Here is a 13747-nt window from a genome sequence, read left to right as displayed (position 1 = left end):
AGCCACACGGTGTCCCAGAGTCGGTGACATGGGATTCATCTTCGTCATGCAATTTCCAGAGTTCAACAGGATATTGTGTTTTAAAAAATAAACTAAACCGACTAACCAATCTGTGTTTTGCTATCACTTGTGACCCATGTATCCAAGATAGGGATTATCCTGGTTATCTTCGTCACTGGTGTGGTGTAGGTCACAGGTTAAAACCCGCAGTTCCTGTACGTTTCCCTTTGGTATCGCCAATTCATCTTTGCTTGACTATCGGAAACTATCAGTATTGGACACATGGCAGTTTTGATCGATATGAGCTCAGGGCACCGCAAAATATGAGGGAAGGAGGTACGACCGACTTGTTGGAATAAAAAGTAGTAATGTTTAGGCCAGTAAACAGCCATACCAAGGAAATAACGGTACAAACGGCGATTGAGGAAACGAAGACAGACTAAAGCTTAGTCCCTGAATATATATATTCTAGTGGTTAAAGGGTTTGCTCGTCACGCCGCAGACCCGGGTTCGATTCCCCACATGGGTACTATGTATGAAGCCCATTTCTGATGACTCCCGCCTTGATATTGCTGGAATATTGCTAAAAGCGGTGTAAAACCATACTCACTGTTTATTCCTGTTTTAGACTTTGAAATGGACAGGCTGGATTAAAGTGCAAAATGTCAATATTTACGCGCCGTTTTAGATTATTTTAATCACGATATTTTCCATAACGACGTTACGGTCTATCCAATTCTGCAATGTTGTATATGCCCATTAGATTTGCACTTTAACATTTATCATTGAAACAGGCTGCAGGAGTTGGCCTTACCTTAACGCTGCGGCAGGTTTAGTTCAACTACTCATGTATTTCACTGAGCTTTCACTGGTGTCGAGTTAAACAAATAATATTGTCGGTCGGACAACATCATAAAACAGTGCTGCAACATTATCTGCCTTGAAAACCACAAGAGAGTTAAACTATCAGAATGGAGAGTGCCACAAGATACTCCGAATGACTCACTGGAACAATGTCGCAGTTAGCAGCGCTATTGTCATATATAACCGCCGGGTTGGAACCTTGACCATATCCCCAACAAACGACAAGATGCACGTCGGTACAATATCACACCAGCACGCCCAGCCAGAGATGGGAGTACCCTTCCACAATCAAGTTTAGATTCCCTGTTGCTGAATTGATCCATGCTAATCTAGTGGATAGAGTGTATGTCTGGAGATCGAAGATCGGTGGCTCGATCCTCGGTTGCGTCATAAAACAAGACGTCAAAAGAAGCTACTTGTAGTTACCTTGCCTGACTCATATTTAAGAGGATGGAACAAGGAGCTGTCGTTCCGGAGTCAGCATACCTTGTATCTGTTAGGTGTATGTTAAACTACATCATGGTATCTCAGCGGGCTATAACACCTTCACGAGTCTGGAGGACACGCTGACGCACACGCACGCATGCATGCATGCATATCGTATGCAAATAAGAACAATACATAGGCGTAGGAACAGTTTAAAAGTTGGGGGGGGGCAAGATTTCGAAATTGATAACGGGGTGTGGGGTGTGGGATGGAGAGAGGAGGTATATGAAAAGGACAGACGAGTTCACTTGCTTTGCAATTGCTCCACAAAGAGTGTCCCAACCCTTGTCTGCAGCTTTAGAATACTTCACAAGAAGGTCTTTATAATAACTTATTCTCTTTATGTTTGGTCTTAAATATCTGAAAAATAATAAATTGGAGTCACTGTCATTTTTTCTTTATGATAATCATATTTTGGGTGCTGACAAATAGAACAATAGGGTACTGAAAAGCAATAGTTTTATACTATAAATATTTTATAATTACATTCAATAACAAGGCAGAAGTGAGCACAGCTCACATACCCCCGCTTATAGTCTGATCGCCTTCAATACCATTATTGAATACCAAAATAATATTTTAGGAAAACTTTCAATTTTGGCATCATGCAATTGAAAGCCAAACCCCACAATGGCACCATAAGGGTAAGTTCCATGCCAAATTTGAAGTTTTAAGTGGTATAGTTTTTTAGTTATGCTCAGAGAAACCACCCGGACGCACGGACACACGGGCGGACGGGCTGAGCGCTATATACCAGCGACTACGTCGTAGCTGGGGTATAATAATGCAGCCATTCTTATTTCATACATGAATTCGGCTTTCAGATAAAACCAGCTCTCTCACTGCCAATATATGAGTTTGAAATCGTGTCTAATTGTTATTGTTTAGATTTTCAATAAATAAATCAAACAGCACCTATTATACTTAAAATATATACTTTAAACTAAATGTTACTGTATAGACTACACTGTAACAATGTCAATGTATGTTGTCAACTTACCGCTGATTCGAATCCATGTTGGCTGTGAATAACAGCCTGACTGCCTCTACTTTCACTTTTGAGTGACATGAATTTAAAATTTTGGATTCTATCATTAGCGGAAATTTTGTTTGTGATCATGTTATTTTTTCAACGTTACCAGAGGCTTGAATTTGTGTTTAATTCTCTATTATGGTCCCTAAAAAAATTTCCAGCTTGTGAAATTACGGGGGGGGGGGCAGCGCCCCCCCTATTTATTTTTTTTTTTGGGGGTGGGGCAGCTTTTTCCCCCCCCAAAGTTCCTACGCCTATCCAATAATCTTGAACGCTCCTTCAAACCCCAATTTTACGTCACCCATACTATCATATAAAACAGGTTCTCATTATTTTTATAACAGTTCTTGAAACACACATCAGGTGAAACTTTGCACTAAGAACATATCACTGTCTATGATCAATATTTGTGATGTCATATTCTGACACTGTCACCAGGTGCGTGCTTGTTTCTGACTAGTCCTTCCCCGAGGGTGCGCTCCCCTAGTGCGGTATATAAATGATATATCACTCCAGGCCAACACTTGTTTCTTGTAGAATTCCCGGAGCGGTGGAGCTTGAGGACCAGATCTCGCTGCTGTGTTCAGCTCTGCGTTAATTGTTGTCGTGACAAAGCTTGAGCATATGCGCACGTGCTACGTGCTTGAATCTTCCCTCGTGACTTCAACAACGGTGTCACGTGCTTGTAGTGCAGCGGAAGTCTGCAATAAAGCTGGAAATATCAGTCAACTGGTGTCCCTCTGCCAACAGCTGAATAAGTGTCACTTTCAAAACCAAGGACCACTCTCGAGACAATTTACCCTCTCGAGAAATCTTCATTGTGTTATGGCGGTCAGGGAAATGTCGTCTGCTCTGCACAAAGTCCCTTCCAAGTTACTTCGCTCACAAACCAACGACTAAAAATAGCTTCAACACTGGACAAATATATGCGCAGCTGAAAGTATGTTGATATGCTTCAGCGCCCCACGGCACTGACTGCGAAACAGACGACATTCTCTCGCAGGTAGGTGGCAAAAGCACGAACTTGTTTTAAGCCATAAATGCTTGCAGTTCAAACCGGTTTCAGATCAATCCTTCTTTGAAACAACTTCCGTCATGTTAATTACTTGTTTTACTTGATGAATAGCTTATCTATCAGAAACTGGTTTAATATCCCTTAAGAGAGAACCATTATTTGCTCATAAATTGTTGGATATACACGATTAAAGCGACTGGCTTGTAAGTATATACGGCATTATTTTAACATGCAAAAGTTTAGTTTTTACCTGAAACCTTGGCACAGATTCAGGAAATGTATGTATAAACAAAGTTGAAAAGGTATTTCTTTCTAAAGAATATATGGTAAGCCGTGTTAATGATATGTGACTTAACAGTTAACATTGATAATATTAAAACAGTTGTAAAAAATATCAATATTATTTCTTCTTTCACTGTAAATTTATCATTTGATTGTTAGAAACATAATTGGAATATGTGTTTACTGAAAAGGATTGTCATTGTGAATGCTTTACCAACGTACCCCCACTTCCACTCTGAAGTATTTCGTATTTGGACACAATCTAAGACTTATTGCACTCTGTGAAAGCAGGAATATGGTCATTAAGTGCAAGTTGCATTTGCGTGACTGTTTATTTCCTTGGAATTCATTCGGCAGAAATTCGCAATTGTTAACAAAGAGCTCTAGTCCACTGGCAGCGGTAAAGTGTGTGAAAATGTTCCTTTGTATATTGTTATACGCCTCACATAGAAGTACTCGCCTCTCGACATAACCACAAGTACGTGACCCAGTGCTTGATTACGGTGTATATATAACTACGGTTGTGACGAACTCAAAGGGACCACTAATTTAAGTACAAAAAGTGGTCGGTACAATAGTAGTTCGTTACATCCGTCATGTCGTAATAAGCGTGCTCGTGATAAACAAAGTTCATTCTACTTTTACTTTCATTCTATGTACCAAATGTATGTTTTTTAAGTGTCATTATAAAGTATACTCTCATTTGTGAGTTGAGTCTATGTGGTAAAACCTAGGGTATATCAGAAAACTACTCTAACTTTAAACTCGGTTAACTCTTGTCAAAATTATATTTTATGAACAGATCTACCAACGCGTGATGAAGTATATGTCAAACAAATTTATAAACAGACGCAGACCTTGAGAAAAGTCCTTTTACGGACCTAAAACATAAATTGTAGGATTATAATAAATGCTTGTGTCACGAATGCCGCAAAAAAGTTCCCTCTTGACAAGGAAATAAATGTATAATGTTGAAAGCATGACATAAATCATTTATAATATCTTAAAAAGAAAGAATTATTATCATTATTATCTGTGTCTTTCCTTCAAAGTAGAAATTACTTCATCTTACTAAAACTCATCTCCAACACTGATATACACGTGCAACTCTCGTCATGAACATGACACTGTACACATACATAGTATGACAACTTTATTAGTTAATAGTTCATCCCTGGGACGTCTTAACGTCTGGTGTGCCAGGGTACTTAATACCCACGGTGACGACAAGGTCATAGGGTGCGTCTCCAGTCTACCATCAAGGTTCATTTCCTTGCATGTTGAACAGAAATGCATTAAGTGAGTAAAAGTGTGTATGTGATGTCAGCGGAATATTCAAGTCACAAGGTTTGTTGTGTTTACAACTGTCAGTGGTTCTGAAGTGATCGTTGTATGTCTTCCTGCTTGGCTTTGGAAAATATTATTCATTCGAATATGTTTGTTTTGTTTAAGGACATCAGTCTTTAACTGATGCCGGAGAGCATATAGCATGCAAATACGAAAAACATAAGTTGTTTTGATTGGTCTCTTACATTTCTAATCAATTTCTATCCAGGAATAACTCGAAATATATTTTTTGCTCACAACTGACCATGTTTTATCAGGCTATGTTATATAACATTCTGACAATATGGGGAACGTGAGATTTAATGTTCTTTAATAATTAATTATTTGCTTTTCAGGTATACGGTGAACTAGGAATCAAGCAAATTCTCATGGAGAACGATAACGCCAGCCATACTCGACCTGAAACGAAGGTGAAGGTCAAAAGTTGAAAGAAAAGTTAAAGAAGTGTGGGCAGTTTCGTACCAACGACCGTCATGAAACCTGCCTTACTTGTCAGTATTATATTCTGTCACGTGATCCCAGCAGTCTTGGCAGTGAAACTCTCGCTGGGAGCCACAGGTGCTAGAGGCAACCACGCCATTCATCACCGTTCAAATGCGGTAACTGGAAAAACAGTTTTACTAAGAAATGGAGAATATTTATCATTTTACTTGTGTCTGAGACAAGATACGTCCCTCCGAATCAGTAACGTCAGATATTCCAACGACGGCGGCCCTGACCTTGTCTCCTTAACTATCGATCACGTGGACGCCGGGTCATTCTTAACGGGGAACAGATCCGATTGGGGTAAGCTGTGGAATGTGTTCCATATATCAGGGCCGGTTGGGACACCGTGGATTTTCAGGGAGGGCTTGCATGTGTTATCCCTTCTCGCAAAGGCTGCCAATGGGATTGAGATTGATTACGTTGAACTGGAGCTTTCCGATCAGACCATAACGCATGACATATTAACCTGCGCGCTTGTGTGTTCAAACGTTCTACCAACCGTCCCCCCAGTGAACGCGAACGTGCTGGAGAACGCTACCCTCCTACAGACCAGCTATCCCACAAAATGTGCAGAGGAAGATAACGTCAAGATACCGGTGTTTCTGAAAAACGTCATGTCCTACAAACTCACGGCGACGATGCCAGATTACAAGACGTTCATCAACGACCGTCAACCAAACACAACAGGATGTGTGTCTCTTCCATCTGTATACTGGAAGATTTCACATTTCGTGATACCACAACCCCTCAGCCGGGCCACGTTCCCTGAAGTAAGGATGGACTTTTTGTTTGGTAGAAACAAACCCTTCACCTCCCAGGTACTGCAGTTTGTGTTCCGACTCAAAGGCCAGTCACAAGGCTATATTGATGCTGATATTGGGTCTAAAGTGACCATCAAGATCCAACCCGTAAAATCTAAGGTAACAATGAGAGTGTTGTACCAAGGACGCGTGAAGAAGATCATGGGACTGGTTGATGAAGTATTTAAGCCAGGAGAGACAACTAAAGAGTGGCACATTCCTGATTTTTCATGGACGGAATTTGATGAGAATGTTCTTCTTGTTTCTATAGCGACATCTGAAATAAGCTCTCTGACATTTGATTACGTGCAACTTGAGAGACGATATATGAGGCCTGATCGGCCATTTTCAATTTTCAGGTCGGATAATCTCATAATTGAGGGCATAGACGTTGACTTCTGGTGGCGAGCCCCAGAGACAATGAAGGTCCACCGTCTGGACACTGGGGAGGTCTTCAACAAAGTGGACTATTTCCGTATTTCACGTCCAGTTCCTTGGTCAAAAGGCTTTGCCCAGATATTTGTTCTTTATCAAGATGGAAACATTCGACTCTTAGAACTGCCACCTCCAGGACTGGACTGGATACCATTTGGTACGTCGGTGATTGTGGGACAGTCTGACGCGGACACTCTCAGACCTTCCTCCCCTATTGTCAGAATGGATTTGGCCCCTGCCAATCTGACCATGACCTTATATTATGCTGATGGGGGTTCAGCAAGGTTAGATCTCAAAGCAGCCATCCCAGAAACATCGTTGACAGTGTCTAGCCTCGTTTTCAAGAAAGATACTACGCGGTACCCTTTTGCCACCTTCCGGTCCATGCATGTAAAGGACGGTAACTCCGACTCTGACAGCGTCATGGTCGACGGGGAAAGGGCGTTTCACGTCATGCACGGCTGGACGTCTCTAACGGGAAAGTCATTCCTGTTGTTCCGACGTTGTCAGTCCAAGCATCTCACACTGAGTCCAGACATAAGGCTGGATATTGAGCAGACCACATCTTCACAGACTAGCCAGATCATGAACAGCCAAATGTGGTCGGAATTTGTAGAATGGAGGCGAATTATGGGCTTCCACTGACACTAATGACATCATTCTTCACCAGATCATGCATGAAACGTGCACTGTGTGTTGTCTGTACATCCTTCTAGGTATATTTATAACAACTATAGTCACCCACAACATACTACATTCAAACACCTTCCAAGGCATATCTTGCTGTAAGTCCGAGCAGGTCAATAAGAAGTACATCTAAAGAGTAACGATGCACTTGACTGAAATCCTGGCTTGTCTAGAAATAGTACTTTGCTCGAATGTGTTACACAGATGTGTCTTGACATCAACATGTCGTGTCGTGACTTACATTAGACATGGGAACTTCTCTTAAACTACCTGATCCTAATTTGCCATTTGGACATAACAGAAGGGGCACGAACACTAGCTGAAAATATATTACAACATCACTAAGTGTCATGTTTTAATGGCTCTGTTCTGCACTTAACGTATTGTAAAATGGGATTGGGAGAAAGAGGAGTGAGTGAGTTTAGTTTAACGCTTTTTGCAGTATTCTAGCAGTATCACGGCGTGGGGGCACATGAAATGGGCCTTACACATTGTACCCATGTGGGGAATTGAACCCGGGTCTTCTGCCTGACGAGCAGCGCTTTACCCACTAGGCTACCCAACCACCCCGGAGAAAGGGGAGTGGAAGTTAATATCAAATCATTAAAAGAAACTCGTTTCTCTTGAAGATAAGTTTTCTTCGTTATTATTTATAGACAACAACAGAACAAAGTTCCTAGTCTGCCGGATGTGGCCACGTGACTTCTTCCCCTTGACCCCGGGATGTCTGTAGGTGCCCTTGTGTGGTCTATTTATGTATATGTTACACGGATGCTTGTGTCTCATGACTTCTATAGCCCTGTCAGATCGTGTTTACGTTATGTTGGCTGTGTGTCGCATAAACATTGTGCAAATTGAAGTATGTCCCCTTCCCTCTGGTGTGTCAATCCCGTAGAGCAACTGCATGCGTGAAGTAATTTATTCAGTTCCGTGTTATGCACACAAATGTTATTTTTGATGTATTCCATATTTCTATGCAGAAAACTTTTAAACTATGTTTGACAAATTACTTTGAAATAAGTGAGTGAGTGAATTTAGTTTTTCGCCGCTTTTAGCAATATTCCAGCAATATCACGGCGGGGGACACCAGAAATGGGCTTCACACATTGTACCCATGTGGGGAATCGAACCCGGGTCTTCGGTGTGACGAGCGAACGCTTTAACCACTAGGCTACCCCACCGCCCCGCTTTGAAATAAGACCAAATATGTATTGAATCTGTGTGGTTTGGGTTTAAAGAAACTGGATGGTTTGAGACTAACTAGTCTTCTTTATTACTCATTTACATCACCAATGTTTATCATATAAGGGACTGCCGTTTGGGCGGGCTGTTATAAATACTCCACAAAGTCGTCATATGTTTATCTATCTTGAGCGGACCGGGGCGTTCAAAAACGTGTACCGTGTATATGTTTAATTTTTCCTGTATATATATTTTCAAAATAAATTGAAATCGATGTTTGTAATCGTGTATACTTGTTCTAAGTTGACCTAATGTATGTTTATGTGAATGCGAGGCACTTTCCTATAAGGTTTTGGCCTTGGCGCAAATTGCAGCATTTAGTGCAATTGTACCCACACTACACGCACGCTCTTTCTGGCTACTGCCCTATATCAGTCCCGCGACGGTCAGCCTCAGAGGTAGTCCTTTGAACCCTGTTGCCAAGCCTCTATTCGCCTCAGATGTTGATGCTCTAAGGGCATTTCCTGTAATCGCGGCATAGGTCTGTCTGAGGATCCACAACATTGCATACACGTGCTGGGTACTAGGTGTAGATACGAACTCTCAGTTTTAAACTAACTCAGCTCTCGCTGGTTCACAATCATAGATGTATCTCATTTGCATAGATGACATTGTTGACCTGCTTCCCCAAAAGGTCGTGCTTTTCACCAGAAGTTCCTTGTCTCTATTCCGCCGTGTTTCCAGTGCAGCCTTCATCAAGATGTATCCTTTAAGTCATCCGTTTCCAAGAATATCACTTGATTTCTAAGAATACATCGACTACCCTCTCTCCGTTCTAGGGAAAGGTTGTCCACTAACAGTTTGTATCACTGGCCACTTCCCATCGGATGCTTGGCTAAGGAGGAGAGAGTGAGTTTCTTAATATATAGGCCCTTCTATGTATCCAACCTCTGATACCACAGTTTACTACACATGTGATAAAACGTTCCATGTTCCAGGTAGCAAAGTAACAACTATATCACGACCGCCTGTAGAGTATCGAGTCTGAACCACACAAACCAGGATTTGTTGTAAAAACCAACGTCCTGTCGTTTAAGTGACCTGTGAATCATCTAGTTTTTCCAATCACATGTAAAACACAAATTATAATGTAAAAGATGAGTAAATATAGTTGAATACAAATTTAAAATGCTGTTCCATCTGTCAGGATTTCTTTATTGACTGAAGACAAAAATTCAAAACGTCTTCAAAATACTACCTCATCCTTTTCTTTTAAAATATGCAGATCCGTGATAATCCGGGTTAAAGCGATCTTCAGCTACCCATGCTTGTTGTAAGGCTTGCTGACTTGGTTCACACATATCATCGTATCCCAGTTATTTGAATTGATGTTCATGATGTCGATCACTGGATTGTGTGGTCCAGGCCTATTATTTTACAGACCGCCGTCATATAGCTGGAATAATGCTGAATACTGAATATATACTGAATGGTCAATAAATCAAAACATAGTCACCAGTATTATGGGCAACAAACAATACGGGAGACAAAAACATACAATAATTTAATCATCAGTCGACAAAATGCCAAGTATTTGTGACATGTTCAAAACAAATAAAGATATTTGTGAAATTATATTCTCAATAATCTGGTGCATAGTGACGGCTATCCATCATTGTTACGAACAGTGCTGTCGCAAACACTAACATGCGTCACTTAACCTACGTACTTAAGAGTCAATGATCTTTAAAGTCAGTTTGTTATGAGAGAATATTACTGTACTTTAATGTTATGGGTTTGCCATCGGTTATCATTCCGACGCATAAACCCCGACACAAAGGCCTCGTGACATCTACAGTACCTTCAGGAGTGGCCTGAATCAAACACTCACTTGTTTTGCACAGCTCAGGTACATATATCTATAAAGCCCGAATCACCTGGGGGAAAACGTGCGTGTAAGACTACAGGTTGCTTGATTGATTGAAGAGGAAGAAGGAACGTTTATACAAAACATTTCATCATTACATCAGTGTTCAGACAGCCATTCATTGAATGCTTTTCAGTTATTACACATATTTAGGGTAGGTGAAATGTATAATTTAGTACTACTCAGGTAGATATATCTATTGTTACGTGATGTTTCCTATGTTGAAAGTAATGCAGTGTTTAACCGGGAATCAGTCCGTAAATGAGTGAGTGGATGAGTGGTTTTATGCCGCTTTAAGCAATATTCCAGCAATATCATGGCGAGGACTCCAGAAATGGGCTTCACACATTGTACCCATGTAGGGAGTCGAACCCGATCTTCGGCGTGACGAGCGAACGGTTTAACCATTAGGCTATACCACGGCACCACCGTACCACAGCACCACCGTACCATCGCACCACCGCACCACCGTACCACCGCACCTAGTCCGTGAAACCAACCAACAAACAACAATGTGATATAATTTACAATTGTAATCTAACACTCATTATGTTAACAAATAAATACAAATCACTACAAAGGTATTACAGTGGCAGTGCCAAAAAGAGTAGTATAATAAACAAATCCCTGATTATACAGAGTAGTAAATTCTCCTCACTGCACCAATGGTCAAGTATCCAGCGTAAGAACGCAAGAGCTCTTCCCCTTATATACCCTAGAAACGACTACAGACGATTCTCCAACTCCCTTCGTCAGGATATAGGAAGGGTCCATTGGGTAGTATAAAACAACCTTAGTTAGCGCTAAGGTGATCGTAACTCCCATACCTTAACATAGACTTACGACAGTCTAAACGCTAAGGTTGGTTTGTACGACGGCACCCCGAACTCCAACAGCCTCCGTCAGAATATAGTGGAAAGGCCCATTGGGTAGTAGTACCTTGTAGTACGTTCTAGAACTTGTGTCTAAATATAGCCAAAGTGTGAATATAGCACACAACTGCCCCCTACTATTACACACCTGGAACACTTCTACTTAGTCAATAACACTGCCACATAACACTATAATGTCTCAATCACCTCAGGGGAAACGTGCGTTTGGGACTACTCGTTGATGATTTGATTGAAGAGGAAGAAGGAACCGGTCTCTTTTCAAAACATTTAATCATCATCATCATTAATCATCCAAATATCATCGACGTCAAGACAGCAGCTGTTTATTGAAAACGGCTGGAATATTTGAGTTATTTAACGGTTTTAGGTTGGGGTAAATGTTTGGATGGGAGGGGCGAGGGCTGGCGTCACTGGGTTCGATTCATGGGTCAGGCGATATTATGTTTCTCAGATTATGCATTACTCCGACCTTAGCCCTAATATTCGGCTGAGGCGCAGTGACATATGGCCTGAATATTGTGTAAAGCGGCGTTAAACCCGACTTAATCTCTCACTTAATCCTATCTCTTACACAATATTTATCTGGCTTGTATATCTAATCTGTGGTGTATTTCCGCACACGGGTTTAACACTGTCAGTCCGGTTAACTCACAAACTATACATGATTGAGTGGTCTGTGTAGACGGAGTATGGAAGTGGAATGAAGCATATGAAAGATGGTCTCTTACAGTGTCTTAACGAATGATCGTATCTGTCTGTAATTTGAAAGTTTAAGCTAAAAATGCAACGCAAAACACAACTTTGCAGATTCTGATACCTTTAAGCAAAGATGGCATATAAATTCAAAATGGCCTTCAGTTGTATGTGAGATATATGCTCCAGTAATGTGTGCAGCCATAAGGTGTTTTGTATGCACACTAGGTACATTTGCAGACAGTTAATCAAATGGGCCTCCACAGATGTGCAAAATGCTAAATACAGTTGGTTATTGACGGGCATACTCGACAATATCGCAGCTATATGACGGTGTTATGTACATGGTTGAATCTGGACTAGACAACCGAATGACTGATGTTATAAGCACCATCTTACGAAGGCGGGTCAATGTGACACAGAACCAACCAAACAAACAGACACACAGACATAATATTAGAGTCTCTCCTCATATCACATCTGCAGTAAAAAGGCTTTGGTCATAAAACCAAACTTTCGAGAGACTCGTTTACAGGAATGGGTACATGTATAGATAGGTAGCATGGTATAGAATAATCAAATCCTACATGTTTAAAATCTAAACAGCATTTTATATATTTTCCGTGTGTAGCATGTAAAGAGTTTGTGAACAGATGCACATTAAATAAGTGCAGAAACTAAATAACAAGTCGTTACCTTAGTTAAACAGACAAATCAACACATCTGTATATATATAGAGAGTGTAATCTCCACGTCATCTTACAACGAACATTCGTCATCATATCTTCCGTTTTCAAATGAGCCACGCCCCATTTATTACGAGCTAATCGTTTAGATGAGACTTATGTGTTCGTAAAGTTACGACATGTCGTAACTCTATGGTTTAGCGCTACGAATGTCGTAGCGCTACGAACGCTCTTTGGATCGGGACCCAGTCTCGGTATAACATGAGTTGGTCACGAATTGCGTGGCACTATTCATGATAGTACCAGGGGTAATTCCATTCGTGACAAAATCATATTAGTTGAAAGTGAATATATATTGTTTTGAAACTGGTTTCAAATATAAATCGGTCAACGTGCATGCTCTATCGCAATTAACAACTTGAATTCATGCACTACAACATGCAAATCCATGTACTTAGTAATGTCAAGATAAGGAGAGATTAGATAAGGATACATGATTTTAAAACAACAGATATCATTGTCGGGACTACTTTCATCAAAGTACCGCAATCGTTACGTGCATTTGTGTTTGATTTGTAGACAGAGGGACGAATCTTTTTGCAGTTTACGGAAAAGGGCGAGTGATGATGAATGTTATCGATATTGAGACGAGTCGTTTTGCAGTTTACGGAAAAGGGCGAGTGATGATGAATGTTTTCGATATGGAGACGAGTCTTTTTGCAGTTTACGGAAAAGGGCGAGTGATGATGAATGTTATCGATATGGAGACGAGTCTTCTTTGCAGTTTACGGAAAAGGGCGAGTGATGATGAATGTTATCGATATGGAGACGAGTCTTCTTGCAGTTTACGGAAAAGGGCGAGTGATGATGAATGTTATCGATATGGAGACGAGTCTTCTTGCAGTTTACGGAAAAGGGCGAGTGATGATGA

The 13747-nt window shown here is 40.9% G+C and overlaps 1 protein-coding gene across 1 annotated transcript; it reads left to right on the top strand.

The window, feature by feature from the left end:
- The first annotated feature begins 2853 nt into the window (after positions 1-2853).
- On the top strand, positions 2854-8900 carry LOC124284410. The gene is made up of 2 exons (XM_046720498.1): positions 2854-3386; positions 5363-8900. The coding sequence occupies exon 2, from the start codon at positions 5501-5503 to the stop codon at positions 7391-7393; it is 1893 nt and encodes a 630-aa protein (XP_046576454.1). The 5' UTR covers positions 2854-3386; positions 5363-5500; the 3' UTR covers positions 7394-8900.
- The last annotated feature ends 4847 nt before the right edge of the window (positions 8901-13747 follow it).

This window comes from Haliotis rubra, unplaced genomic scaffold, assembly GCF_003918875.1.
Source record: "Haliotis rubra isolate DU_JTF1 unplaced genomic scaffold, ASM391887v1 Scf336, whole genome shotgun sequence".
Classification (NCBI taxonomy): domain Eukaryota; kingdom Metazoa; phylum Mollusca; class Gastropoda; order Lepetellida; family Haliotidae; genus Haliotis; species Haliotis rubra.
The sequence above is the reverse complement of the archived record's forward strand: the minus strand, read 5'-3'. Positions and strand labels throughout refer to the sequence as shown.